Source organism: Mycena indigotica (genome assembly GCF_014461135.1).
Source record: "Mycena indigotica strain 171206Taipei chromosome Unknown Mind.scaff0007, whole genome shotgun sequence".
Lineage (NCBI taxonomy): Eukaryota > Fungi > Basidiomycota > Agaricomycetes > Agaricales > Mycenaceae > Mycena > Mycena indigotica.
The window spans coordinates 2,827,413-2,854,837 of NW_023503006.1; the positions used below are offsets into that span (position 1 = coordinate 2,827,413).

General features: G+C 50.7%; 7 protein-coding genes across 7 annotated transcripts; 2 read left to right on the forward strand and 5 right to left on the reverse strand.

The window, feature by feature from the left end:
* Positions 1 to 1,472: 1,472 nt before the first annotated feature.
* Positions 1,473 to 3,269, reverse strand: MIND_00868100 (Cation diffusion facilitator; the record flags this gene model as incomplete). Its single annotated transcript, XM_037365340.1, has 13 exons — positions 1,473 to 1,493; positions 1,542 to 1,596; positions 1,625 to 1,709; positions 1,759 to 1,792; positions 1,839 to 2,002; positions 2,049 to 2,149; positions 2,201 to 2,279; positions 2,326 to 2,413; positions 2,460 to 2,534; positions 2,588 to 2,744; positions 2,794 to 2,831; positions 2,877 to 2,951; positions 3,003 to 3,269. The coding sequence occupies 13 exons, from the start codon at positions 3,267 to 3,269 to the stop codon at positions 1,473 to 1,475; spliced, it is 1,239 nt and encodes a 412-aa protein (XP_037218582.1).
* A 229-nt stretch (positions 3,270 to 3,498) lies between these two features.
* On the forward strand, positions 3,499 to 4,431 carry MIND_00868200 (CID domain-containing protein; the record flags this gene model as incomplete). Its single annotated transcript, XM_037365341.1, has 4 exons — positions 3,499 to 3,554; positions 3,605 to 3,704; positions 3,748 to 3,957; positions 4,003 to 4,431. 4 exons carry the CDS (start codon positions 3,499 to 3,501, stop codon positions 4,429 to 4,431), a joined length of 795 nt encoding a protein of 264 aa, XP_037218583.1.
* A 149-nt stretch (positions 4,432 to 4,580) lies between these two features.
* MIND_00868300 (tRNA ligase) lies at positions 4,581 to 7,135 on the forward strand (the record flags this gene model as incomplete). The annotated part of the gene is made up of 4 exons (XM_037365342.1): positions 4,581 to 5,162; positions 5,214 to 5,916; positions 5,962 to 6,109; positions 6,154 to 7,135. Exons 1-4 carry the CDS (start codon positions 4,587 to 4,589, stop codon positions 7,133 to 7,135), a joined length of 2,409 nt encoding a protein of 802 aa, XP_037218584.1. The 5' UTR covers positions 4,581 to 4,586.
* Positions 7,136 to 7,276: 141 nt separating this feature from the next.
* Positions 7,277 to 11,788, reverse strand: MIND_00868400 (Beta-galactosidase; the record flags this gene model as incomplete). The annotated part of the gene is made up of 27 exons (XM_037365343.1): positions 7,277 to 7,475; positions 7,523 to 7,860; positions 7,906 to 7,997; positions 8,043 to 8,059; positions 8,114 to 8,123; positions 8,179 to 8,411; positions 8,457 to 8,512; positions 8,558 to 8,624; positions 8,677 to 8,858; positions 8,908 to 8,971; positions 9,019 to 9,327; positions 9,441 to 9,502; positions 9,549 to 9,651; positions 9,709 to 9,913; positions 9,963 to 10,043; positions 10,089 to 10,111; positions 10,161 to 10,218; positions 10,266 to 10,332; positions 10,630 to 10,721; positions 10,770 to 10,800; positions 10,851 to 10,892; positions 10,943 to 10,962; positions 11,015 to 11,083; positions 11,140 to 11,226; positions 11,276 to 11,374; positions 11,419 to 11,479; positions 11,531 to 11,788. 27 exons carry the CDS (start codon positions 11,786 to 11,788, stop codon positions 7,277 to 7,279), a joined length of 2,925 nt encoding a protein of 974 aa, XP_037218585.1.
* Positions 11,789 to 12,093: 305 nt separating this feature from the next.
* MIND_00868500 (uncharacterized protein) lies at positions 12,094 to 14,181 on the reverse strand (the record flags this gene model as incomplete). The annotated part of the gene is made up of 7 exons (XM_037365344.1): positions 12,094 to 12,432; positions 12,484 to 12,614; positions 12,662 to 12,716; positions 12,764 to 13,415; positions 13,470 to 13,948; positions 13,999 to 14,109; positions 14,155 to 14,181. 7 exons carry the CDS (start codon positions 14,179 to 14,181, stop codon positions 12,094 to 12,096), a joined length of 1,794 nt encoding a protein of 597 aa, XP_037218586.1.
* A 352-nt stretch (positions 14,182 to 14,533) lies between these two features.
* On the reverse strand, positions 14,534 to 19,023 carry MIND_00868600 (uncharacterized protein; the record flags this gene model as incomplete). The annotated part of the gene is made up of 11 exons (XM_037365345.1): positions 14,534 to 14,877; positions 14,928 to 15,144; positions 15,190 to 15,279; positions 15,326 to 15,577; positions 15,624 to 15,777; positions 15,827 to 15,992; positions 16,044 to 16,283; positions 16,339 to 17,046; positions 17,094 to 18,381; positions 18,442 to 18,801; positions 18,847 to 19,023. The coding sequence occupies 11 exons, from the start codon at positions 19,021 to 19,023 to the stop codon at positions 14,534 to 14,536; spliced, it is 3,996 nt and encodes a 1,331-aa protein (XP_037218587.1).
* Positions 19,024 to 25,337: 6,314 nt separating this feature from the next.
* MIND_00868700 (uncharacterized protein) lies at positions 25,338 to 27,017 on the reverse strand (the record flags this gene model as incomplete). The annotated part of the gene is made up of 4 exons (XM_037365346.1): positions 25,338 to 25,506; positions 25,552 to 26,742; positions 26,797 to 26,896; positions 26,954 to 27,017. 4 exons carry the CDS (start codon positions 27,015 to 27,017, stop codon positions 25,338 to 25,340), a joined length of 1,524 nt encoding a protein of 507 aa, XP_037218588.1.
* Positions 27,018 to 27,425: the final 408 nt, after the last annotated feature.

Below are 27,425 nucleotides of genomic sequence, written 5' to 3' on the forward strand. Positions count from 1 at the left end.
ATCTTTAGTCAGAAACTGGACACAATTTTGACATCCATGCAAATAGTAGGGCTGACCAATGCCAGCTATCTGCTGATTACTCTGATGCAAGGCTTGATCTAGTCTTTGCTCCTGAACACCTCCATGAGGAACTTGAAGTGGAGTTGGATGTGGAACAGCACGAGCAAGTCGGCGTTGTAACCCATATAGAAAAAAAACCTTCAAGAATTGCCTCTGGAGATATTTCTGGAAGCAAGGCAGAATTTGGGCCAATGCCAGTGGAGGCTTGGGTAACAGCAAGACGATCATTATAGATGCGGGCCAAGTTGGTGGTTGAAACACTATGATATATTAAAGGATATTTAGGCCAATAGAAAGAAAGGCATACTGGGCATGACACATATTATATTCAAAGAACTCACAGAGTTGATCCTCTAGATATGCAGTTTGAGTTGCCTGGATAAAGGGCAGCCTCTCAAGATAATATTCCCGGGTAGCATTGGCACTTGAAGCATGGCGGACATAGTACGTGGGGTAGTAACGGGTTTGACAGCCTGAATAATACTATTCAGCTATGTTGTACCCAAGTAGAATACAAATTTTACCTCCACAGTATAAAGAAATGTCATATGCTGGTAGAATACCTCTGTGGAGAGTGTAGACCCTTACAAAGGTAGAACCTGGATTGCCAAGTTTGGTTGAGCACTGAGGACATGTCCGATGGGGTGGATATAGCATTTCAGCCCCTGTATATTATTATCAGGCTTGATAAGCTTGACCAAAACTTACCAAGCTTGAACGTCTCTCCTAGCTGACATAACAGATTGTCCGTCTCTTGTACTAGTAGTGGCCCTTTCCAGCTCTTGATGGACATATGCAGCATTGCCCAGAGTTGTGAGATATCTGCCTCAGATATGGTAGGCTCATGGTGATGCAAGGCAGAAAGTAACAGATCAGCAATGGGTGGGGGCAAGAACGGTATTTCTCCTGCCCTAGCATTCTGAACTGCATCATCAACAACATCCCAAAGCCGGTGGAGAATTGAGATAAAGAGTAGAGTAGAGTGTAGTTCTTTCTGAAGGGAAGAGACCCAGTTTGCAACGTTGAGTAGTGCAGAGGTCATAATCAGCGATAAGAGACCTTGTGATGAGTATGACTAAAGTCAAGTAAGCAAGAGTGGTCTAGGTAGTTATCACTATTCACCCAGGGTGCATATTAGAATAAGCATGGGGTGCTAATGTAAAAGTACATAGTGTTAACTCTAATTGTCACCCTGGGCCTTTGAGCATATCACCCTGGGCCCCTATTGAATGGCCCCTGGGTACTACTACACATGCAACCATGGGTATCATAACACAACACCCAGGGGACTTGGTGCTTTCGCCCGGTGTGATTTGGCCAGGTCGCCATGAGACAGGCCTGTCTCATGTCTCATGTCCCATCACCAGATCAAGCGGTTTTCTGAACTGAAACCAAGCTTTAGATTCTGTATTCTACTTGAGTTTACGGTGTTCCTACGCCTTGTCAGCGGAAGAAATGGGTGGTCGAAAAGCCGAGCTTACCGGTTTGTGATCGATTTCATGGTCAACGTGGACATAGGCTAGGGTATCTGATAAGCTGGGAGTCTAATGAGAAAATTAGAGACGTGCCACGGCCGACGTTGGGAAGTTGTTCGATCTTGTCCTGGAGGGCTTGAGAAAGGTCATGCGCCTTCCACAATGGAGTATCCGCTGGAAAAAGCTAAGTGATAGGGAAGGACTTTGGGAGATATAGCCCCACCGTCCATGACAATGTCAAGTTCGACCACGTAGTCCTAGTTTGTTGTTCATGGATGAAGCGCTTGCGAGACAATGACTTACGGGGCCTGCGTGATAGACGGTGCAAGAGTCTATCTTCCTGATGTCATCGGCAAACATCATAGCTTTATAAATGACCAGTTGCTGGAACTCAAGTGGCGCAGCAATTCCAGCAAGTAGTAAGAACTGCTTATAAATCGTGCGGCCCCAAACGAGAACGAGGGCAACTGATTTGCTCAATGTGGTATCAAGCAAGAAAAACAGGTGACATACGAGATATCAATAAAGCACCAAGAGGGTCAATCCACCAAAGCAGCTGAGCTCCGGCAGAAGAGGTCAGTATTCCGAAACCATTAATGAACAGGTCGTTCCGACTGTCAGACTAGGTTAAAAACAGTGCGAGATAGAAGATGTGCAATACTAACTGATCTTCCCATAAAACTCGGACTTGTGAATTTTTTGATCGAATGGAGTAGCAGTAGAGGAAAAGTGCCAACTTGACGACTGAATTGACGTCAGCGAGTGTTGTATTGGAGGTAAAGCTACCCACGAAATGCAATTCCCACAACAACGACAGCAGGGATGTGCAGCGCTAAGTCTTGTGCATTGCCCCGTGTAAGATCCTGGATGGAAAATGCCTATAAATCGTGAGCTTCAAGTCAGACAAATGAGGAGATGGCGGACTATCAGGAGGACTGAGACGGAGCCCATAGAAGTCGCATACACGATGTCCCCAATAGTTTCAAGACGGCTCCCACCCTGAAAAAGAGTGAGTCTGTTACTGCTGAGACGGGGATGGGGAGGAAACCTACAGATGGATATCTTCTTGGGTCCGCCCTCACTGCCAGACGATGGCAGTAGTATAGAACCATATTTGCGAGGGGGTCAAAGACAGCATCCATTGCCGTAGCAAAAAACGACAATGATAGTGACGATGCTGCCGCGTATATTTGGAGAATAGCCAAAACACTGTCATGAGTCTGAGCATTCGCTGATAAACCGAGAAGAAACGAGCTACATGTTGGCAATCAACGAGGCTCGTATTGCAATTTTGATCTGGTCAGAGTCAAGGTAAGGTCCACATCTAATGAAAAGACGAACAGCAAGCCTATTAGAGTCTTCCTCTTCTTGCGCGCTCTCGATATGCTGGTCCATTGTCATGAGCAGCGAAGCTATCTATATTGGCGCTTTTAAATCGGCCCAACAGTAAGGATGAAAAAGACGAACCTGCTTATTTTGTTTATCGTAAAAGTCTCCAGCGGCCTTTCCTTGCTTCCGACGCTTTTTGCGTTGGCGGAGACTGTTAATGTGGTCTTCAGACTGCAAACGAGTGGCGAGAAGTAATGGGTCTTGGTCGTTGGAGGACATGCGACTGCTATTATCCGAGGAGGTAGCTGTGGCGCTTGGAGAGTTGATGTCCTCCAGTGGTATAGGCGTGATTGGCGTTGTTGTGGGGCCACTGACGATTGCTGGAGGGAGGCGGGCGGTGGACATGGTAAGAGCCAAGCTGTGGTGGACAACGTGATCCGTCTACCCTTGGCTGGTCGACGAGAAAAGATGGGCGAACATCGTCGAGGCTGGCGATGCAGACGAGAGCGTTGTGAAAGTTACGAGCAAGTTTATAAGTCAAGTTTGCCCCGCATCCGCTCCCTTGGGCGAGCCGCTGTTCTGGTTCCATTGATGTCTACTGATCGCACCTCTCAGCTCCTGACTTCAAGCAGTTATGGACCCATTTGAAGTCAGAATCCAGTTTTTAAACCTCCTCAAACGTCTCAACGCGTCAGATTTGACTACAACCTCGTGTTTGCCATCTGAACCTGCTCAATCAGCTCGCAACAATCCATTCAAAAGGTCGTGACTTTTGCGATAAAATATTTCCCGCCTTGCGGTGAAGATATTTGGGATTGCATCGTCGAAGAATGCCAGAAGGTGACCCAACTATTCTGTCATGTCTTCATACTGATTTTCCAAGGGCTCGTTGAACGCGCGCATAAATATCCTCTACTTCCTTGATTCGCTTTGTGATACGTGCTTGCTCGTCAAATCACACTCTAGTGCAATAGGAACCAGTCAAGGAACCAACCAATATGTCGACTTTGTCAGTCGAGACATTGGTAAAATTGTTCAGTGTGTCGTTCCAGCGGGCAGGGAAGGTCTGCCCAATCTAACCAGCACCAAGCAAGTGAGAATCATCCTGACTTTGTGACTCGCTGCTCACGAACCGAAGATTCTAGAGAATTGGAGAAATAAGCGTGTAGTGGACCCACAGACGGTCGACGATGTCCTTACTTCACTGGAAACCCGGACCGTTCCTACGACTACATCCTCCTCTTCCCACCGTAAATCTTCCCACTCCTCCCTTTCGCGCAACGAAGTCTTCAAGAGAATTGAGGAAGACCGCGAGCGGCATAAGCGACTACGAGAACGCCGTTGGGTTCAGCCCACTTCACATCGTGCCCCCGGTCAAATCAATCTCCTTGCTTTCATGCCGCTCTCGCAAGACAACGACGACGAAGTGCTCGCAATCGATGTTGAGTTTGAGAACGACTGGGAGACGACGAGTGACTGGAATGAAGACGATGATGAAGCGTGTATTGAGGAGAGCAATTGCTGCTTTCCCATGGAAGGCGAAGGTCCTATGGATCTCGAATCATAGTTGTATCAATAACCTTATTGTATCCAATTTTAGCCTAAATCTGTTCAGCTTCCGGCCAAAATCCGTCACCGCCTTCCAAATCTGGCCTAAATTTGTGGTCGTGACCCACCTGTGACGCGTAGAGCAGATGAACACTGTTGCCTTTTCCACCATTTATGCTCGCGGGCTTTAGCCCTAGCAGCGCCATCCGGCGACTGTCGAGGATGGTCACGGACACTTCTGCTTCTTCTCTTATCAAAGAACTTGTTGAGCTTTCCAGCAAGCAACGCAAACTTGTGCGGTCGAGTAAATATGCTGCACCAGCTGACCCGGCCATCTCGATAACAAGCTGGAAGATGAACGAGGTCAAATACTACACTGTGCCCTCCCCGTTTCCCACATACGCGCGTGGGATCTTTTCCACCGAGCAGAATGGGGAGCATCGGATTGTGGCGCGTGGGTATGACAAGTTTTTCAACATTGGTGAGGTGGGTTGGTGCACATGGCCGGCCATTGAGGCCCACACTGCTGCGCCATATACTCTCAGTCTCAAGAGCAATGGCTGCATTATATTCATCGCCGCGTTGTCCCCTGACAAGCTCCTTGTCACGTCCAAGCACTCGCTGGGTCCAACCAACACACATGCGGTCACGGGGGAGCGGTGGTTGCGCAAATATCTTGAACAGAAGGGCCGCTCAGAGGCGGATCTTGCTGCGGTACTCTGGAAGAATAACTGGACTGCTATTTCTGAGGTTAGTGTTGTTGGATCAACTCGAAAAGCCTTGCTGAGCTTATTCCCATAGCTTTGTGATGACTCGTTTGAGGAGCACGTTCTTGCATATCCACCCGAGCTCACGGGACTTCACCTTCATGGTCTAAACGAAAATACCCGGGCGTTCAAAACGCTACCGCAAGCGGATGTCGATGCCTTTGCGGATGAGTGGGGGTTCATCAAGACTGCTTCAGTGGAACTGTCGAGTGTTGCTCAAGTCCGCGAGTTTGCGGACGAGTGTAGCAAGACAGGCTCGTGGAACGGACAGCCGGTGGAAGGCTTCGTAGTGCGAACTCAAGTGGCGCCAGCACCGCCAGAATCGTCCCCTCGCTCAACTCCACCTTACCCGCCTGGCTCCAATTTCTTCTTCAAGATCAAATACGAGGAGCCCTATCTCAAGTATCGCGACTGGCGTGAGATTACAAAGATGCTACTCAGTATGCGGCAGGGGAACGCCAACCAGACAAACGACGGTATGAGCCTCGAGAAACTGCCCAAGCAGAAGTTGCGTCGGGAAGAAACTCAGGCATACGCAAAATGGGTTATTGAGGAGATACGCCGTGATCCCGAAGCATTCGCTGAGTACGCGAATAACAAGGGCATCATCGCCATTCGGGAACGGTTTCTTGCTTTTGCTCAAACCGACGATGGGAAGAAGAGTGTACAGGAGGTTGTCAAACCGGTCAAAGACTTTGGAAAGACTGTGATTTTGCCGGTAGCCATACCTGGATGCGGTTTGTGACCCTTTGGCCTTAAACAATATCTCATGATTTGTTCAGGAAAAACCATGCTCTCCCTCGCGCTTTCCCGCCTTTTCGGATTCGGCCATACGCAAAGTGACGATGTTCATGTGAAGAAGGCCGCCCCTATCTTCCTCAAAAACGTAGTCGACCTTTTGAACACCAACGATGTGGTCATCGCTGACAAGTAAACAACCATGGTTTCTCCGATCGTAAGCTAATTTTTACCAGAAACAACCATTTGGTCCAGCACCGGCAGGCGCTCCGCGAAGCCACCGCGGAATTTGACCCGCCCGTTCGGCTTCTCGCCTTGAACTGGGCTATGGATAAATATGCACCGGCAACGGTCCACCGTATTTGCTCAGACCGTGTGCAAGGGCGAGGCAGCAATCACCAGACTCTCCGACCAGACAGTGCGAAAAGTCATGAAGACATTTTGTGGATGTTCATCACCAAGGCCGAACCACTTGCGCCAGCGGAGGTAGACGAGGTCGTCGAGATGAATCTGGAGGACGGATTGGAGGAAGCTGTTGCTCGTGCTGTCGAGGCATGCGTCAGAGTACTCGGCGTGGCGCCACCAGACCAAGCGGCGGTCCATGAGGCAATTGAATACGCGCGGTCATATACCCCTGCGGTCAAAAAGCCTGACCTATTGCCAAGCAAGAAGGACAAAGACGCGAAAAAGCCACGGTATTTTGCGCTTCTGCCGGAAGTTTCGGTGGAGACGACGTTGAAGAATGTGGAGGCGCTTGCTCAGGTCAAATTTTGGACGAGAATCCGCCAGGAGAAACGCATTGCAGCGCGGCCACATATCACGATCGTCCACCAAAATTCTATCGGCAGCCAGTCAAGCGGGGATGCGCAGGCTCTTTGGGAGCGATGCAAACGTCTTTCTGAAATGGAACAACCTCCACTTTTCCAATTTAAACTGGGACATGTTGTTTGGAATGACCGTGTTATGGCCGTGACCGTCGACGACATCGAGCTGGTCGAGGAAGGGGGAGAGGGCCACCACGGAGCTGAATTTGTTGCTGGACTGGAAGACGAACTCAAACAACGTTTGCACGTTACGGTCGGGACACGGGATCCGAACGTTCCTCCAGTTGAAGCAAAGGCGATGGTCGCGCAATGGCGGACAAATGGCGCATCAGCCAAGTCGGCTCCGTTGAATGGAGTGATAGGGGTCGGGAGGGTGAAGAGAATGACTGTGTAAAAATGTATCAATACCACAAAAAGAATGGAAAATCCCCACTCATACTACTAGACGTGCGGATCACATGAATATGTGATCCGGCTGGGCCGGTTACATGCGTGGGTCACCAAAATATTGATCACATGAAATCGACCCCACTAACTACATAGGATTATAAAACCCCGGCTCAGGCCGCAGGGCCTTCTGCTCTGCGTAGTCCGGCGTCACATAGTCGGTGAACTGGAGTGAAGTTGTGTAAAACCCATCAGAAACCAGCTCAATGTTCTGGATGACAGCTCCTGTCGCATCCATCGCCCAAACCATCAGCCCCAGCGTGTTGGGAGAGCGCCGACGCAAGATACTGAGAACCGGTTAAGCAAGGAGTAGTTTGGAAGAACGGTTACAGACCCTGCCGGCAGGACGAAGATCGTCTGCGGTCCGATAGAGTTGGCGTACTTTCCAACTTGCCAACCGTTCAAATAGATCTGCAAACGGAAGTTGGGCGAAGCGGCCGTGCTGTTGCGCGTTATGGACAGGCGAATTGGTGCATCTATCCCATCAGGGACCGGGAAGTCAAAGGTGGTACGATAAAAGTTGATTCCTGCTCGAGAAACACCAGACAAAGGAGTCGCACTAGCCCAGCCGTCGTCAGGGAAGCCCGGGAGATGGGCACCAATTCGCTCAGCATATAACGCCCCTTCGTTCAGATAGCCTCGATAGGTATCTGGGGCATGACCCGCACCGCCCTAGAAGGCAATGAGACAGTGAACATGAATGGAGAGTAAACACACTAGATTTCCTTGTACAGTCCACGACGTGAATGGCGTAGTGGCTCCAAGCAAGGCATAACCTCTGATTCCTCGGGGCTCTTTACCACCATTGGCTGCAAAGAATCAATGACCGCAGTCGGACGACGAGGATGACCCACAATTAGTTTCGACAATTCTGAGAAATAGCAAGTTAGCGCAATAGCTACAGATTCCAGAAGAATCAATTTACCCAGTGTGATCTGATGTGATGGATCAGCGCCAGTCAAAGCCTTCGCAAAGGAGTTGTGTACAAACCTTGGAAAACAACAAGCACATTTGTTGCGTTAACCCTCAACGCACCGGCAGGGAAGGCCCAGGTGCTCGTCGACACGCTCACTGTTTGCGAACCTTGAGCAGATCCCAAAAACACGCCGTTCAACCACACAGAATATCCTCCCGCAAAACCGTACTGGACAGTCAAATTCACGCCGGTTTCTTTCCCAGTTGCTGTAAAACGACCGCGGAATATCAGATGATTGCCGTAGAACCTGGTCTGTCTTGGTTCAAATCAACGAAGCAAAAAAGGCACCCACCCGTATTGCTGGGAATAAAGCACAACGTTGCCGGCCAAAGGAGGGAGATTAGTGTACTAAAGCAAATCATTCACGAACACGTTCACGAATGCAACACGTACGTTGGTGGTAGTCAGATGAGCCGCAGTAAAGCTTGAATCGTCGAAATCAGGGTCAATTTCAGGCAGACTATCACCAAAATCATCAAAGATCGTGAAAAAAACTTCAGGGTGCTTCATACCTGCCCGCGACTTTCCAGTTGGTCAATACAGGGAGTGTGATGGCGGGTGCACCGTCAAGTTGGCTCTTCAAGGTTCCCCAAGATGTTTGAGTCGTCACTGTAGGAAGACCATTCCAAACGACGGTGGAAATAGTGCCGGGGGCAACAATTTCGAGCGAAGTGGTTCCGTTCACATCCCCAGTCTGACGGGTGATGTAAGCATAAACAACTATGATGGTATAAGCAACATACCATGGACAGTGTATTACCAGCAATTTCGGCGGTACGGAGAACGTATGGCCCAGAAACAAGAACACTACAACAAGGGAAGCGAGGGAATCCCGTTTAAGTAGGCCCACATACGTCTCGTTTGTGCCAATGGAGAAATAATTGCCAAACGCGCCGGGAGTAGCGATTATCGGAGCATGCCATCGATTCGCAGAGGCTTTATCGAGGATGATGGCAACAATCTTTGTCTGTCCCTCGGTAATTGATACGAAGGACGAGCCATTCAACACATAGTTGAGGGTAAGAGTCCCGTTCACGAAGGAAGACGCGATTCCTGCAGCAGGAATGGATGGAATAACAGTCGGAGCAGAGGGAAGGCGGAATGCTGTTTCGCCACTTTGTCCTGTTGGTGCGTATAAGATGACGTAGTCGATCCCATCAATCCTGCACTAGAATGAGAAATGTTGATGAAGACGAGGAAACAATGCTTGCGTGGCCCAGGTCATGATCCTGTGGTCGAATGATAAGTCATGTAGCATTACTCGCACAGAACATACTCGGCAGTTGAATACAATATTGTCGACTGGCTTTGGCCGAACACGTAGTTGGTAACTATGATCTGAAATAGTTAGACAACGAGCATGCTTTGGACTATGTAGACCAACCTTGCTTTCGCGACCATTAAAGGTCAGAACACCAGTTCTGGGAATGACTAGGGATCCAAGCGATGTCTGGACAGTGACTTGTGTTGTCGTGAGTGCCGTAGAGCTATATCATCACAAGTTGAACACTTTTAGGCTCTCAGTGAATCACCAGTCCACATACGTAGAGTCGTTATGGCGCAAAACGTAGAATCCCGCGCCGGTTTCGAGGTTGATCAACTCAGCGGTATGCATGAGCGGCGTCGTAGTGTAGTTGGTGCCATTCGCCAGAAGAGTGGCCCCAAGCAAGTCACGAGAAACGCGCAAGAAGAGACCTTGCAACCTCATTTCGTTCATTTTGGCATTGGCAATACGGTTTTCGTTGATTCCTGCGCTCCATAAATACGCACCGCAAATGCAAGGGATAACTTATCGTACCTCCACCATAGTCATAACTGGTATAACTGACGGGAGCAGCAGTCCCACCCCAGTTTGTTCCACCAAACAGCATGTAGATGTCTGGATACGTCAGCAATCAGGCAAGGATAAAAGGGGAATATTCACTAAGAATCGTGGCTGTTTGCGCACTCGGAGTCTATAAGTAGAAGAAGAACAAAGCGTCTAGAAAGAACACACTAGTTTTCTTTATAGAACACGTTTTCAAAATCTGCGTTGGTTAACCCCGGACTGACAGCTAAGCAAGCGTTGGAGTTTCGTCGAGGCAAAAAACGGTCAACGCACTGTATTTTTCGTACCCGGTCCCGCCAAACGGAGTGGCACCCCATTGTAGTAAAAATCCACCTCCGAACTATCATGATCAACATCGAAGAGACTGTGGCCACAAAGACCCAACTTCTGCCAAGCATAACGGATTGGATGGTGCGACAGCCTTATGAGCAGAGTAATAAATAGCTTGAACCTGAGCCCAGCTGTTTGCTCCTTGGGGGGTAAGAGTCGCCACTGGTATAGGTTGAGATTAAACGTGACCAGTAATATAATCCGCACCAGTAGATGTTTACAGCTCCTTGCGTTGTTTTGTCAGGGGAAAAATTGCTAAAAAACGATCTAGTTGGCGCGGATTCAGAGACAAGAGATGATGTCATACCCTGCCTGGCCGGCATGTTGATCGTTGTGGATTGTTGCTGACGAGTGTTGGTAAACGACGGCTGAAAGCAGGGCAGCCCTCACGAATGACAACTAGTTCACCGCTGAGAATATTCCAACAAAAGCAGATTGACTACGCACTTCCATTGGCTCTGTAAGTATCGATGATGGCCTGATCAGTAACTCAGTGATGATACCAGAAAGAGTTGTTCACAAACGCACTTGCATATATGGGCTTTGTGTGGTGCCTTGGCTGAACTCATTCTAAACGCAGCTTAAATCCCCCCGTCAAGAATTTGAAGGTTATGACACACCTCCGCTTGAACGAGAATAACTTGAAGAAAAAGTCAAAAGTAGTGTTAATAATAAAATATTGGGGGTAGTACTTGGACCGCCATTTGTGATTTGATACTTTGCGATCATCTTCGACATAGTGGTCAGGTATGGTGTCCATGCTGACAATAGCACGATGAGAGGAGTTGTCAGACAAGACACAAGATAAGCTGCCCACCTTGAGTGTAGTTCGCATTATTGGTCCTCAGAGAGCCCGCTATGTTTCCGACCCATCCAGGAAACCCTCCACCTGTAGTCTCCCCGTCTGCGCTTGCGCTGAGTAAATAGCTCGAAGCGAATTAAACTGAACGCACTGATATATGGACCTGGCCGGGCGATCAACCACAACCCCGCCTTCTGCGCTTCTTGAATAAAGAGCTCAATATCACGATAGGTGCCCGTTTCAAAATCGCCTGAAAAAAGGTCGGACAGTGCAACCCTGTAGCAGGAAGCGCACCTTGACCATTGCTCGTATCGGGTGTAGGGAAATGAAGAGCCCAATTGACGTAGAAAGAGACCTACGACTAGGTGAGCAACACAGTAGTACCTCTCAACACCTGTTTGCACACCGTGTTGAACCCATTCGCCTTGATTTTCTGGAACACATCCGCCCAGAGCGCTGGATCGCCGGGTAGCCTCCATGGATGGAACTCGGCGGACAAGATGAAAACGCGTTGACCCTGAATGAACAGCGACTTGGAATCCCATTCAACGACTGAAGTAAGGCCTGTCGAGTTCCTTCGCGCGAGCTCCCCTACGAACGCCGCCCCCCGCGTTGCGCCCAGGCCAAGCAGCAGCCAGAAGACCGAAACGTTCTTGAGCAACATGTTTTCGGTCGTTCTCTCATCAGCCGAAAAAAATCCAGCGTTTAAGTATGTTGGTCAGAGGAATGTGCTTCTATGACGGAGAAGTTCGAACAGCTGACGCGCCGATGCAAAGAATACGGTCCGGAGGAGGGCCTTTGGAGTGACATCAAGTAAGTGGTTAAGCTGGTCGCATCAGGTGATCCGAACTGGTTCTCGCGATTCTGCGATGATGGTACTCATTGCTTTATCACTGGTTCTGTGTCTAATTCATAGGTTCTATACTGTAAAAAATCGTGTCTCGTTACCCCTACATGAAAAGAAATCCACTAGACCATGCTCAACGCGCCTAAGATTGCTGGAGTCCCTCGCCTGACCCACGTCTCTGGCCCAACCCGTTCATCATGGTGGACATCCGTAGAAAACAGCATGTCGTTCTCGGCCGCAAATATCCAACGGTCCGGGTCTGGCGCAGCAGCACTGGTGATCGCCCGCAACTCGGTCCGTATGATGTTGTTGGTGAAATGGTCCAGGTTGAGGTCGTTTTTGTCATACCCGAAGGGGTTCTCAATCTCTTCGCCGGCAACTAGGAATCCAAAGAAGACGAAAGCTAGAAGACTTGTAGCTGGGATCGTGATCCAGCCCATGGCGGAGACGATTTGTGAAGGCTTGATTGAAACACAGTAAGATAATGGTTCAACGGGACACATAAAACTCACAAGGGCCAGACAATATAGCGTTGCGACGAGCCACAGATGGATAGAGTACGAATACGGCACTGGAGTTGTCAGAATACGTTCAAGCCCTGTAAGTGCGTCGACCAGCTGGTTGAGCGCCGCCAACAATGTGTCTAAAACTCCATTGAGAACACGCAATATTTCGATGGGAAAAGCGCACTAGTGGTTGGCACATCCATCTGTTTCCTGACCTGCAAAGCAGAGATATACGAACTCTATGCCCGGAATCAGCTACCTGTCTGTCTAGATGGAGGAGACACACCAGATACAAACTGATTTCTAATGGTAAATTGTGGCTTCCCTTCTCCTTCTCCCGCATGATTTTGGCTCGAAGACGGGCTGCTTTCTTTCCTTTGAGTTCCTTGCCTCGCTTCGTTAAACTGCGAACGAGGAGAGAGAACGGAAACAGGTCGAAAATGTGGTATTTCGGGGGCATCGATGCTGGAAGGAGGTATGACTCATCCGCACGCGCAAGGATGATTTTTTGGGGCTCTCCAGGCACTGGAGATCGCATAGAGCGAATACTGGTCACGCTCCGAAGCTCGGTACTGCGTTTTTCGTCGAGGGAGTTCCTGCGTGTGGGAGGCGATATAGTAAGTGGCGGTGGCAGACCAGGACGGCCTTGGAGGACACTATTAGGCGTTTGAGCATTTCCATGAGAGAAGCTGATGCGACGAGTTCCGCGTTCCGGAGTGGAAACTGGCAGAGGAAGATGTGGAGCGGACATTGAAGAGGCAGGTCCATTTCTCTGATACAGCAGAGAGCTTGACTGCGGAGGGGGTCCAGAGGCATTGGAGGGGCGAGAACGCGGGGAAAGGTTGCCATCACCATCCATATTGGTCAAGTCCGCGTTTGAGGGTATCCCTGGCGGTAACGCATAGGCCGGTAAGAATTTGACCAGGTAATATAAATCCCTTGAGAAATTCAAGGTGAACAACTGGTGAGCGAAACAACGCAGTGCAACTCACTGGTAGTAAATGCCATCCTCACCCCGCAGATAGTGCTTTACAGCCACTGCAAAAGCCTCGACCAGATTGATCACAGTCTTCTTTTCCACCATTCCTCGCGATTTCATGGTTGCTGCATCGAGTCCACCCACTGGGGCTTGGTCTGGAACATATGAGGTAGAATTTGAAAAGAGTTCAAGTGTAGTTACCCGGTATATGGAACCATGTGGTTCGAGCAAACGTCCTAGACGCAAGGATAATTTGTGACCACAAACGTCTGCCCTCATTATAGCGTTCAAAAGAGGCAGTCGTCCGGTATGAGATAACGAAACCCAACACGGTACCAACACTAGTATCCGATTAGAAGGTTCAGAAACAGTCGAGCTCGACACTTGCACTGTTAGTAGGGTGAGAGGAATCCGGACTTTGAAGTGGTGATCGTCAAGCACCGTAATGCATGTCGACCACGCTGCGAAAAAGAGCAGGATATGCCAGCACCGCTAAGCAGCGATATGAGCTGGCTGGCAATTGGAGCAAACGGAAGACGCACAAAAAGAGCCGTTGCCAACAGAGCATTCACGAAAGAGGCGCCTGGTCGGCGACGGGAAGCGGTTGCATCACCCGCGGCCCGGAAGCCTTTGTGGGTGAAGGTCTCAGTGCGCTAACAGTTGTGAGCAATCCAATAAGGTGTGAGGAGAGAATGTACTGGAGTTTTGGGAATTGAGGCATTCATTGAGCAGTGCCAAGGGCTGAACTCGCATCATCAATAAAAAAATGCTTCCGTCAAACAACCAAGCCGCCTCACCTTCCCAACAACTCCGATCGGGACGAAACCAAACTTTCCAAGTACGATTCAGCTAAGTAGCAAAACTCCGTAATTAGATGTCAGTCGGAAATGAATGATATCATGTGTAGTCCAACGCAACGCGGACACGTGACTCTGCGAGGGCGTTGTCGATTGGAGTTTAAGCACCATGTTAAAAGAGAGAGATACAGAAATCCGCAGGTAAGTAAGTAAGTCAAGCCTAGTTTTACAGTAATAATTACCAGTGATACAAAAGCAATGCCAAGTTAGCAGCTCACCACTACAAGAACCCGCTTTCTTGTAGCAACCGTGCCATTTTCTCGTCTTCCCGTTCTCGCGGTTCACGCTCCAGAGACATGTTCCAGAAGCGCTCACTAGACTCCTTGGTGTCGCTCACTGAATTGAGCGACTCCTCGATGTAGGCTTGGACGCTGGGTATCACATGGAAGTTAAACGGCACTTGCCACCGTTTAATGTCATTGATAACCTCGGATGCCATTTGCCGTTTCCGGAAATTGACGAGCGACATTCCAAGTGTTCCCTCTTTCGCGCCAGCGGGTGGCGGACCTTGTAGATTGTCCTTGTTCCCGTCATGGATGAATTGTAATGTGGTTAGAAAGACACCTAGGCGTTATTAGGACTATCTCCAAGGCCAGCATTAGAAAAATGCTCACCAATGAAAGGTACACAGGGCGGAATCACTGACGTCATCATAGCTCGGTACTTGGCAAAGTTCTTCTCAGAATCTATCGTTAATTCGCAAGCACCAAACTGGGCCATATAGCGTTGATTGACTTGTTCCCAGGTCCGCTTGAGACGACGAATTGGTGGGGTGTTCAAACCAGCAGTGATAGCTGCCATAGTAGAGAAGTTGTTCAACGTTCGGCACCGCTGGGGATCCATGAGTACGACGAGAGTACAATTAGTTTGACTCACGTCGGCAACAGCTATCAGGTGTTTGACGACATTAGCTCTCCGTCTTGAATCCTCTTTAGAGAGAATCGATTCCGCAACCCAAAGAGCGATCTAGCAGCAGATAAGAGGATTGCTGATATATCATGTGAATTTGTACCTTGTTGCTCGTTTGGATGACGACGGTGATGTTGTCGATATTCTCTGTCCGCTGTTCTCTTGCCCGCTGTAAACACTCCATGGGTCGAATGCGTTGATAGAGCTGGCTTTCCATTATGGTCAGCTGACGTGCAAGCTCCAGGGGTTCGATGTCTAATAGTTTGAGTTTCTTGCTCGATTTCGGCACCAATGGCGGCGGAGGTAGTCCCTGAGGTGCAGTAATCATTTTGATCATGCTATCGCCACCCTTTTGCTAAAATGGAAATGAGAGGGATGTCGAAGAACAGGAACCATCTTACCGCTCGCTCAATAAGTATCAACAGTTGCTTAGCCGCTGGGAATCTCACAACCTCGTCTGTCGTGATGAACTCTTTTATCCTTTCCAGGATAAACAGGTCATCCTTCTCAAGGACGTCATCATCCACAATCATAGACTTGAAAGTATTCAACACTCTGTGTTGAAGCTGATGAATGTTGGCTTAACGAAGCTGATCACACGCACCGAGCCTGGATGATGTGTTGCTTCAGTCGACCCCATTCTTCGCGTTCCGCAGGCGTCAATTTGGGTGGAGGTTGTATCCAGAATCGTTGTACAAGCAAGTCGAATAAATCGTCCACCGAGGTAAAGGACTTGAATGTCATTAAAAAAGACTTGATGAAGGTCGGATCTACGCAGGGCTTAGAAGGGACAACACCAAAGAAAGAAGGCTTGTCCGTACCTCCCTGTTCGTGTGCCGTCAACCTTTCAACAAGGGCGGGTACAGTTCCAGCTCGAACACCACCATCAGCATCCATCATAATCTCAGTGGGACTATATGATGGCTGGAGATACCAAGGTTTCGGAGGAGCTTCTGGTTCTGGTGGTGGGGGAACACTTTTCGCATAGTCGGCTCCGAGAATCTTGGCTAATTTGCTGCTGCCGGACGGACGAGGAGGTGATCGCGGATTGTTAGGGGTGGCTATGGGAAGATACGTCAGGCAAACAGTGTTTTTTAAGAAAGAGAATAATCGCACGGTCCTCATCCAGACCACCATCGAAGTCTCCCTTATCTGGAGAGTCGGGTACCATGGTGTCGTCCTCGAAGTCTCCGTTGAGGGTCGAACTAACGCTGCTTGCGTTGGGATGATGTTGACTGGATTGCGAGGCAAATGTCTCGGGAGCAAGCCGGCGCTTCCTCTGTTCCAAAACAGAACCAATGTCAATCATGTCCCCGTTACCCTCCAACAATGTTGACTCTGGACGAAGAGCGCCGCCAAGAGCTGGGTCGATCACACTTAATCGCGACATTCGCCAGTCGATAGAGCCGTTATAATCGCCTTGTGCAAGGTCTGCTTGCTCATGTCCAATCGACAACAGCCCATCAAACGTATTGTTGACTAATTGGAGATTGGCTCTCAGTGAAACTGAGAGTGTTTGCAAATAATCAAGAGTCAGGTCCTGTGCTTGAAAGGATTGACCAGGTTCGATCCGCCGCAAAGACTGAGCTGCAAGAAGGAGAGACATGCTTTCGTCATAGACGGACTGCATGCCGTGTTCCAGCGTCCGTATCAAGGAACGCGCTCGATCAACCGTTTGGAGGTACATTTCGTTGGGACCAGCGCCTGCTTCTTGACGTATACCGTCGATGTCAACATGACGGGCGATATGTATGTTGGAGGCAAACTTGAGATACAAAGAAAGCTGAGCAACGAGAAGCCGTGAGCGGTGGTGAATGACTTCCACTGTCAAATGTTAATAGGGACAATTTGATCAATGTTTGATGACACACTTGAGCTATCGTCAGGCGCCCGAACTGCGTCTTCCAGTGAACCGAAATAGCGATCCAGCTCCTGCACTTGAGTAGACAGATCGCTGAGCGCATTGACGCTGAGAGGATCTTGGGGCGAGTCCTCTTCAGGTAAGGAGACCCAGCCAAAGCCCTTCCAACTGGCCGCTGCTCCTGCACCAAAGAGGCCCAAACCGATATTGGCTGTAACAAAAACACCATGTAATCGCTTCACATTCTTGTTGGCCTCTGGTGTTGAATGCTGCACTCGCTGAACTTCGAGAACGAAAGAATGGACAGCACGGTCGAGTTCCTCGGCGTCCACTTGGATTCGATCAAGAGTGTCAGAGACAGTCGAGCCTGCATCATATTGAAGAGCTCTAGCAGAGAGGACAAGTCTTGAAAGCGTAGCTGTAACTTTACGCTGGGCTGGTTTGAGTGGAGAAGGGTTGGTAGTTGGGATAGTATATCGCATGTTACGGGGTAGGACGTTTGGTGGTATTTGGCCAGTTGATGCGGCAGCGACATAGAGCAGATTTCGGACGGAGAAGACAACACCAGAGACTAACTCATCCATACGATATTCTTCCCCAGGCGGTCGCCGTCCGATCGCAGTAGCATCAACATTCTCGATGACCGCTTGGATAGCACTACGTGCAACGGCAGACAAGTCGGTCACAAGTTCTGCTGGTGGGGGGGTCAGTGCATGTTGTAAGGATTGAGCTATCCGTTCTGCCGATGTGAGCTCCATCTTGACATCGACGGCTGGGCGATAGCCATTTGTCCTGGACCCTGAAGGCTCGAGGGGGTGAATGTCTGAGCTGTCAGAGTAAACGCTAAGTCGCGATGCTTTCTGTGTGGCACGGGAAGTTGGGGGGAGAGGACGAATGGCTGGTTGGAAGGAGGTTGAGGCAGTAGTGGGAGGGAGAGGACGTGTTGTACTCCGATCGCGAGTGTGAGATCTGTTGTTGTTGCTACTGATGTCGGGCTCCGGTCGAGTCCATTGAGAAGTGTTGTCCACCTTATTGAAATAATAATAGGACATGCCATCGTCCGCAAGTTTCTTCACCCAAGGCTCGGGAGTGGTCGTTCGACGAGGGAGACCAAATCCGGCCGAGCTTCCGCCATCTCGGTTTCCTGGAGGTAGACTATTGGTAAGACCAGCACTGGTACCTGACCGGGAGCTGGATTGCGATGCCAGACCGGTATAATCACTGTCTGATGTTTCGCCGTCAGTTTCGCTGGGCAAATCCCGAGCTCTCTGTCCCGTCTTGGTATTGACGTAGAAGATCTACATTTGCAAGTTAGTGGTATTCCTTCGAGCATTTCATAGTCGTTTTAGAAGACGCACCTGGCCATCTGTTGTGACCTCCGGCATCCAAAAGTCGTTGGATTCAACCGGCCCATTGGTGAACGTAGCATTGGCAAGGTCGTCAAGTCCGGCCTGGACCCCTCCCAACTCAGCGTCCAGCCATTGCTCGTTCTCCGCCTGGGTACCTCGCATCATGGCGTGAGACATATCGAGGACTGAAGCGTTGTCGCCATTCGCCTCCAAGGCTGGAGTTTGTTCCGTCGGCACAGAGGCCTCTGACGACGAAAATGCTAGTTCTGCCTCCTCGTCCGAAATGATTGTAACATAGTTCGAGGGAAACCAGCCGCGTTCATCCCCCAGTAAGCCATCCCACCACCCAGAAGGTTGTTGGGTAAGAACCTGTTTAGATCAGCCTGCTGTTGAGTAACAAGGTTGACCACATGCCTCAATAATGTCGTTCTGGCGGAATGAGAGTGCGGAACCATCTTGAGCGGTATAGTCGTAGATGGCACGGCAAAACAGTGTAGTGAACTGCTCGTCGGCGTCATCTACCTCGACCGCCGTGGATGAAGAAAGGAAAGAATTTGAGAGGCTATTATAGCTGGCGACTGCAGCAGCCATGGAGAATTACGACGAGGGGCGGACACAGGCGTGTGACCATAGTGTGACGCCCACTTCTTCTAGCTGCAATCTCGATTTTTTTTTTTTTTTTTTTTTTTTTTTTTTTTTGTGGCACGTTTGGGATAGTAGCACGTAAGGGCGAATTAACGCTTCCCCGTATCTCCGCGTTTATCTCTTTCGAGATTCCGCATCGCATCCGGGCCGACCTATGTCGGTCACTCGCTACCCGTGGTTTGGCGGCCTTGGGATTTAAACCAAGCCTGATTTTGGTCCACTCGAGGAAATGCTCCATAGCACTGGCGTGTGTACACGCCTTGTGTGGGGCTTCGGCCTTGCTAGTTCAGGCAGCGCTGCAACTTCTGCCTTGCGGCTTCATCAGTCACAGCTTGCCATCATCACCAGCTCATCCGATACCCACTAAAACCCCGATAGTCGTCGACGTCCAGTTCGACGGCAGTTGGTCCTCGTCCCTCAGTGTTTTGCCCCAGGTGGCCTGTACAACCGAGCGGCGAATGGCCTTCTTGCCCCACTTTTTCTTATCGGTGAGTGCACGATCTATCTCTATCCTGTTGTTGATTGTTTTGCGCCAGCGGTTCCTGATCTCTTCAAGCGACGCCTCTGGTTTATCTCCTATGACGCGTTCGCATCTAAGCTTCCAAATGAGATATGCTGACTCTGATATTAGTACTCGGTATAGTCGCTCTTCGCCACTACTCTTTCCCTGACTCGCGCCGGGTGCACCAGAGGCCATTATCTGGCCGATTGTGGGTTTAATTTCGTTGCCTGTTTTCTTTTCCCATGTGTTGCTCACCAATTTCCAGATCTCTTCCTGTCCCTGACATTCGCATTTTGTCAGAATATGCTCCATGGATTCGGTGAGTCCGCATTTCCTGCAATCTACCCAGTCTGTGTACTGTGGGATGTCCTTCCAGTGGTTGCCCACTTTGAAGCCTCCATGCAGCAGTTTCCACATGAAGATTCGGATTATGCGTGACACATCTTTGTGTCTCGTCGCTTTCCAGATTGTTTTCTCGGTAGCGGTCGTGTCCTCTCGCGACTCAATCGCGTTTTGTGCTTTGGACATGTTGTCCCTTGTGGCCCGTCTATTGAGGGCTTCCTCGTAGTCCGGTTTCGCCATATTTATTTGTCTGATTATTTTGTAGGCCGTCGACTGTTTGATCGCCTGTAGTTTGGCCCCGGGGAGGACTAAGTCTGGTCTCAAATCCATACGAATTTCGTCTTCGGGGGTTTGTGTTGCACCAAGGCCAGCCAGTTCGTCGGCCCCTTCGTTCCCTTCGTTGCCAGCGTGGCCTTTGACCCATTGGAAGGTCGTCTCCGCCCTGCGTTCTCTGATCCTCGACACCGTTGCGCGCGCCAGCTCACCATTTTCCACGAGGAAGAATCCGACATCTTCCCAGTTCTGTAGGTTCTTCGTGAGGCCGTCGATTGTGTACCTTGAGTCACTGATTATGTGCAGTGGGCGGTCGATGGGGCACATTTCTGCGGCTTCTTTTACTGCCGCCAGCTCTCCAACCTGGTTGGATGGCGAGAGGTGGGCGGGGATTCTCAGTGACCTGTTCCTAGGGTCATTTTCCCCAAAGAAGATGCCGGCTCCAGCCTGCACCTGGGGGGTTCCGTTTTTAAGTGCTGACCCATCTGTGTAGACTGTGACGGCTGGGCCGCTTGCGGGTAGCGGTGAAGTGTCCGGGGCCGCTTTTTGTTTTATTTCGCGCTCCATTTCTGAAGACGCGGAATGTGTCGGCTATGGACCCTCGTGTGGTGACTTTCCGGTTGAATGGGACAATATTCTCATCGAGTGCGACCGGTGTGTCTTCAAGGAGTTCCTCCATCGTCTCCGGCTGGGCCAATCTGGGGTCCCATTTGTCTTGGATGGTATGTAGCATGTCTCTCGCCTTCTCGTAGCACTTATTCGGGTGCTTACATTTAGACGCCACCCTCGTTATTTGGCACGATGTACATTTACAGTCGACTCGTGACGTATGTCTTCGTGTTTGCATTTTGTTCGCCAGTTCTTCCGCGTCTCGGACTGACTTGACTTTGTGGTTCTTGTGTAGGCATTCGATTGTTGCCTTTGGGTAGCGGAAGACCCTCCAGTCATCCTCGCTGGACTTGATGTGGTGCCATATTGGCATACTGCGTTGTATGTTTCGGGACACAGCTATTGCCTCGATGCCGACATCGTGGTCTTTTCCTGCCTTGATCAGGCGTGCGAGGTCGTTTCCGACTTTGGCCGATGATACTTTGGGCTCCCAGTGTTGTAGGTACGGGCTGGTGCGTGTTTCCATACTTCCATATTTTTGGTCGTCAGATTTATTCCTTATCAGTATTTGGTCTGTGACGTATGCCCATGAGGGTCTGTCGGGGCCGAAATTTAGGTATCTCTGGAGCCACGTTATGGTTATGGCTTCGTTCCGGGCCCGGATGTCAAGGAGGCCTCTGCCGCCAATTTCTTTCGGTGCGTACACTGTTTCCTTGTTTATCGTCACGCTCTTTTTACCTGCCCATAGGAAGTTGCGTATCCTGCGCTCGATTCGGTTCTCCACCTCCTTGGGCATGCCTTGCACTGTGGTAAGGTATTGTGTCATACCTCCCACCACCATTTGAACAATGAGCCTGCGTCCCTCCATTGTAGGGTTACTCAGTTCCCAATGCGCCAGAGCGCCGTCAATTTTTTCAAGGGTTCTTGCCCATGTGTCTGCATCTTCGACGTTGTTCCCTACCCAGGCTCCAAGGGTGCGAACTGGTTCTCCGTCCATTGCGATTTTGATGTTGTCAGCCACTTTGGTGCCGTCTAGTCCGTTAATGCATCTCGACTCAACGACTGCCTCACGGTGCTGTTGTCTCCCGACAGGGATGATTTCCGTCTTGCTAACATTAAATTTAGCCCCCGCTGCAATGCACCATTCATCTAGAATTTTCCATAATTCACCCCAGTCGTCTTCCTTGTCGAGGTACACCATTGTGTCGTCGGCGAAGAGGGAGGTGATAATTCTTTCCACTCTACCTTCGATTTTGATCCCTTTCAGGTGGGAGGATCGTAGTGCTTCTGCGAGTGGTTCTATGGCCAGGTCGAACAGAAGGCATGAGAGTGGGTCCCCTTGCCGCACTCCCCGCGTCACCTTGAAGGGGTGCTCACTCCGCTCTCCGTTGATCATGACATATGTTTTCGCGTTGCTGTACAGTGCCCGTACGGTTTTAATAAATTGCTCTGGTATTCCAAATTTCTGCAGAGTCCGCCATAGGTAGTCATGTTCTATTTTGTCATAAGCTTTCTCTTGGTCGAGTGCGACTATTACCCCGTCGTGTTCTGACACTTCAGCGTATTCGATTAATCTTTTCGTCAACCATACTTGGTCCCGAATTTGCCGTTTTGGGACAAAGCCTGCTTGGTCGGTGTGTATAAGAGATGGGGCTTCTTGCGCGAGTTTAATGGTGAGAGCTTTCGTGAATATTTTGTAGTCGGTGTTTAGGAGGGAGATTGGACGATAGTTCGCAATATCAGATTTGTCATTTTTCTTGTACAGTGGGCACATCCAGCTCTCCGAGAAGTCTGTGTTCTCCGCCATACCATGCTCCTCGATGTCGTTGAAGACCGTTTGCATTGCGGTAATCACGTCAAATTCTGCTACTCTCTCTTCCTCCGCCGCTTTCTCCTTTGCTGACTCGTATCGATCGTTCAGTGTTTTCCAAAGCTCAAAAGGTATGCCGTCTAGGCCAGGTGCTTTGAAGTTGGCTGACATTTTCAGTGCGTTCAGTACTTCGTCCCGGGTGACTTTGCCCCCAAGGCGTGTTTGTTGGTCTTGAGACGTGGTCGCTTTTACCCGGTTTAGCACTGTGTCAATCTTGGTCTCCCGTTCTTCTGGTGGGACGTCGTTTCGCTCGTTCTGCAGTTTGTTATGGTAATCACGGGCCATGGATGCCATTTTTCTCGAGTTAGTCTCGTATCTTGGTTGTTCGTTCGAGCCGACGTTCTTTTGCAGGCGTGGGATGATATCCTTTGGCTTCGCAGGCCTGTTTAGTTTGGACCAGTATCTTCCAACGAGCTCTGCATGTACGACATGCTGCATCTTGACGGTTTGTCTGTTGGATTTAAATCTGGTTCGTTGCAGTTGCACAAGCTTCTCGGTCATCACTGCCGCCGAGAGGGTTTTTTCTTCGTCAGTCATGTTTGCGTCTTTGACTATCATATCCAGTTTTTTCTCCAGATCTTTGATTTCTTTCGTCATCTTGGGGGTTACTATTTTGGCTCGTTCCCTTGCTTTGTGTGTGATATCGTCCTTGAACTCTTTCCAGAGTATTTGTGGGTTGTTGGAGGGGCTGCGCATTTCTGGGTGGGACTTCAGTAGGCCGAGACTATCTTCGAGGAGTTTGCCACGCTCTGAGGTATATTTTTTGAATGTTTTCTCGCTCGTTATGTGTTCGGGGAGTGTCCATCGGCCGCTACCCATCGTTGGCGAGTCCACGGTTGTTATTCGGAAGCTGATTAGCTTATGGTCTGTCCGGATGCCTGGTGTTTTGAAGGTCCATTCGAACGTATCGTCTGCAATGCTTGCGCGGACATAGAATCTGTCGATTCGCGATTCCGCTCCACCTTGGTCTTCGGACTGGGCATATGTATATTTCAGCGTCGTCGGGTGTGTCTCCCTCCAGTAGTCCACCAGGCCGAGTGCAGTTTTCAGTCGGTCGAGGGCATCCACGCAGATGACAGGGTCACTGTGGGGGGAGGCGGTCAATTGCCGACTCAACCATATTTATGTCGCCCCCCATTATGTCCGGGCGTCTCACGTGTGGGTTGTTCGCAAACCATTGGTTGATTGTGTCCCAGAATTCAGCGTTCTCAGTCGGGTCGTTTGGCGCGTAGACGCCGAGAATGGAGAGTTTTGAGCCGTCTCCGTGTTTCATCTCTAGGAGTAGGGCCCGGCCAGCGACTATTTCACGCTTGTTTATTTCTTTAGCATTCACAAGGAATTTGTTAAGGACAAAAGCGACGCCTTTCGCATTTGGCGATCTTTCGTCACGTGAGAACTCGAGTCTCATTCGTCTTCCAAACAGGCGGTCAATGCGCTGTTTTCGTTCGTCGCTCAGATGTGATTCGCAGACGATGAGGACTCCAATCTTTTCCTCTCGCATCATCTGCCATACCTCTGGCCATTTGCTGTCTTCGTGGCTTGGGTTAACATGCCCATTGCCTCTTATGTTTAGCGAAGCAACCATTGTCGACGCCTTGGTGTTCTTTTTCCCTAGTCTGCTATCGCTGGTGTCAGGACCCGGGAAGACTCTCTGTGTGTTCACTCGCGGTGCTTGCGCGGTTTCGTTTTGGATAGCAGGTGCATCTGCTTGTGAATTCTCCACATCTCCTTGTGTGGGCGGCCTTTCTACTAGCCGTGGGACTTCGTACTGAGTTCCTGGTGCATCTTGCACCGTAGCATCGTCTGCGATGCCCCCTGCTCCCTGTACTGCGGGCAGAGTTGCGACTGGGATCACTCCCGCGGTGTCGCCTACATGCACGTACTGTGCGTCTCCGGTGTCATCCCTGGCAACTGACTCGTTGCCTGGCCGGGGAACCTCGTACTGGGTTCCTGGTGCGTACTGCACCATAACAGCATCCTCTCGGATGCCCCCTGCTCCCGGTACTGTGGGCAGAGTCGCAGTTGGTTGACCTTCATCGGTGTTAAGGGGATGGTCATCGGTTGGGCCATCCCAGTTCACCTCTGGTTGACCCGCCGCTGTTTCCCCTCCAATGTGGCTCCCATCATTGGGTGTTGGCAAGCCGGTGGCGGAGCTCGCCGACCCTCCGAGAGCCGCAAGTCGTGTGCCGGGTTGCATTCTGGTATGTCCTGTGGTTGTGTTAGATGGTGTTGAATTTGTGGTAGCAAAAGAAAAGGCACGCCGCGGGCCGCGCCATGGCCCGCGACGTTAGCGCCTACCGTTCGGGGTTGACATTGGGCTTCCGTTGCATAAATCGGGTATGCAGCTTCCGCCCGCCGTCATGCCAGGACTGCTGGCCAGCGGACCCCGGCCTAAATAGGCCCCGCTGTTGCGGCGTTGGTACTCATGCCCCCTTCACAACCCATTTCTGAATTGTCAAGGGTGCATTTTCCCAACGCGGTCCCCTCCCCTGTTTCCTGTCCCAGTTTTACACTGGTCAGTAGATTTGGCAGGGTTGGGTTGCGTGAGTCGGTACATCCCACGTCTTCTTCTAGTCCCGTTCCTAGGCATTCTGTGTTTCAACAATGTAAATGTGTTCATTCAATATATACTGAGTTGGGATTGTGTTTAGTACATGAGCTCGATTATCTGCGACTATTGTACCCTCCTCGGCTGCCTCTGTTTACGTAACGGCCGCGTGGGGCGCCACCTCGTCCACCCCTTCCCCGTTCCGATCTGCCTCTCTTGTTTAGGGCGAGCGGGCCTTCGGTGTGTTCGCCGAGGGTCTGGGTCGGGCCCCACCAGAATGTTGCGCTGTTCTCACGTGTGAATGGGCAGATGTACGCCAGGTGTCCGTACAGTTTGCAGATGGGGCAATTGGGGACTTCTCCGCTCTTCCGCATAGGTTTGAAGTGATAGACGTCGAATGAGAACTTGACCGCACGGAGTTTAGAGAGGAATGCCGCTCGTTGCTGGCTTGTTCCTCCTCCAAACGGGCTGAGGTACACCGTGATGAGGGGGTCTTTGACGTGCGGCGTAACGACGGCATGTAGCGATCCAAGGAAGTATGTCGCTCGGAGTGGGAGTGAGCCTTCTCTCGCCTGGGTCATCGCGTCGATGTCTTGCATGAGGTCTTTGCTCTGCGTGATTTCTCTGAAAAGGCCGCCTCGGATGCATGCTTTCTGGTGTTCCGGCTCTTCTTGGCGGCCAGTTTGCCATTCTCCAACTACCCATGACTCTCTGCACTCAGATGCTTGGACGACGTGGAATGCGAGGGTGCTGGTGCATGCAAACGTGCGTTGTTTCTTTATCTTGTTGCGTTGGCTCGCTGTCGGTACTTCGGCGACCAGAATGCTCGCCCCGTGGTATTTGTCGCCTCTGGCCGGTGTTCCGTTGCTTTGCGGTAGCCATACGCGAATAGGGTTGTCGGCTTCCGATACTGCTTGGAGGACGTTGGCAATTTTGTCGGTGAGTGTGGCGTCTCTGTCGCCTGCGTCGATCACCAGAGCTGCATTTGCGGCACTCTCCATCAGGCGGTTGTACATGTCCCCGCCGAGGCTTGTTACAACGAGCATATTTTGGCCTGTTTCATCGCGTTCGATTGCCTCGCGTTGGACCGGGTCGATGTGGGCCATGAGGTTCTCGAGGTCCAAGATGACCTCCGGCCAGGAGCCGGGGTTGCGTTGGCATGCCGGTTTGCCGTCTTTTTTGTTTGGGGGGGCTTGTTGAGCGGGTTGAGTGGCAAAGTGGGGATTGGTACTTGTGCCGATTGGTTCCGCTCCAGCGAACGTCCCGGGGGTGGGTAGGGTGAACGGGGGTTGCGGCTGGGGTGGTCTTGGGCGGTCTAGTGCTCCACCTTCTTGGCCCGCATTGTTGGTGTTGGGCGGGGCGGCTCCTGTTGGTACGGTTGGGGCCGTGTTTGCCGGGTTGAGCGTGTCCGGTGGTTGCGCCCGGTTTTCGAGGGGTGGAGCGGGGTCCATTCGGATGTCTTCGTCGAAGATATTTTGACTGCCTCCACTGTGGGGGGTTCTTTCACCGTCTGTGCCTGCTCTGGGGAAGCGAAGGGGTGGGATTGCTGGCCTGGTGGTGGTTGGGTAGGCGTACTGTTTGCGGCTCTGCGGGGTTTTCCTCTCGCGGCTGTCGCGGTCTGGGTGTCTGAAGATGCCGTCGTCTGGCTTTCCGACTTTTTCTGGGCTGTCGTGTTCTGGCGGAGTGGGCTGGGTTAGCGTTGGTCCCACTGGTACCTTGTCTGCAGACATACGTTCGCCTTTGCAAAGCGACCAGTTGATGGAGGAGGAAGAGGAGGACCACGTGTTGTCACTCATTTAAAATTTTTGAGGTTTGTTTTAGTGGGCTTGCGGAAGGTCTTGGACCTTCGGGGTGCCATCGCTTGGATGGGCCACCTGTTCTAAGTCGTGGCCTTGGCCGCACATTATAATTTCGCGCCTAGCGGATCGCGTTATGCATTGGTACATTGCATTGTCAGGTGTACACTGACTACAGACCCTACAGGTCTCTTCTCCTTGGTACGGAGGGCCTTCTGACTCGGCAGGTGAGCGTACTGTTCACCTCGTGCAGTACTGCCACGGGGGAGACAGCGTTGACGTTTCCACCACCAAGATGGTGGTGGTTTGCGATCAACACAGCCCCCCCTGCAATCTCGATTCTTGACGCCGTTTTCGTTCTTCTTGAGGTCCTCCAGATCAATCCACTACACGTTGTGCAGTCATGGC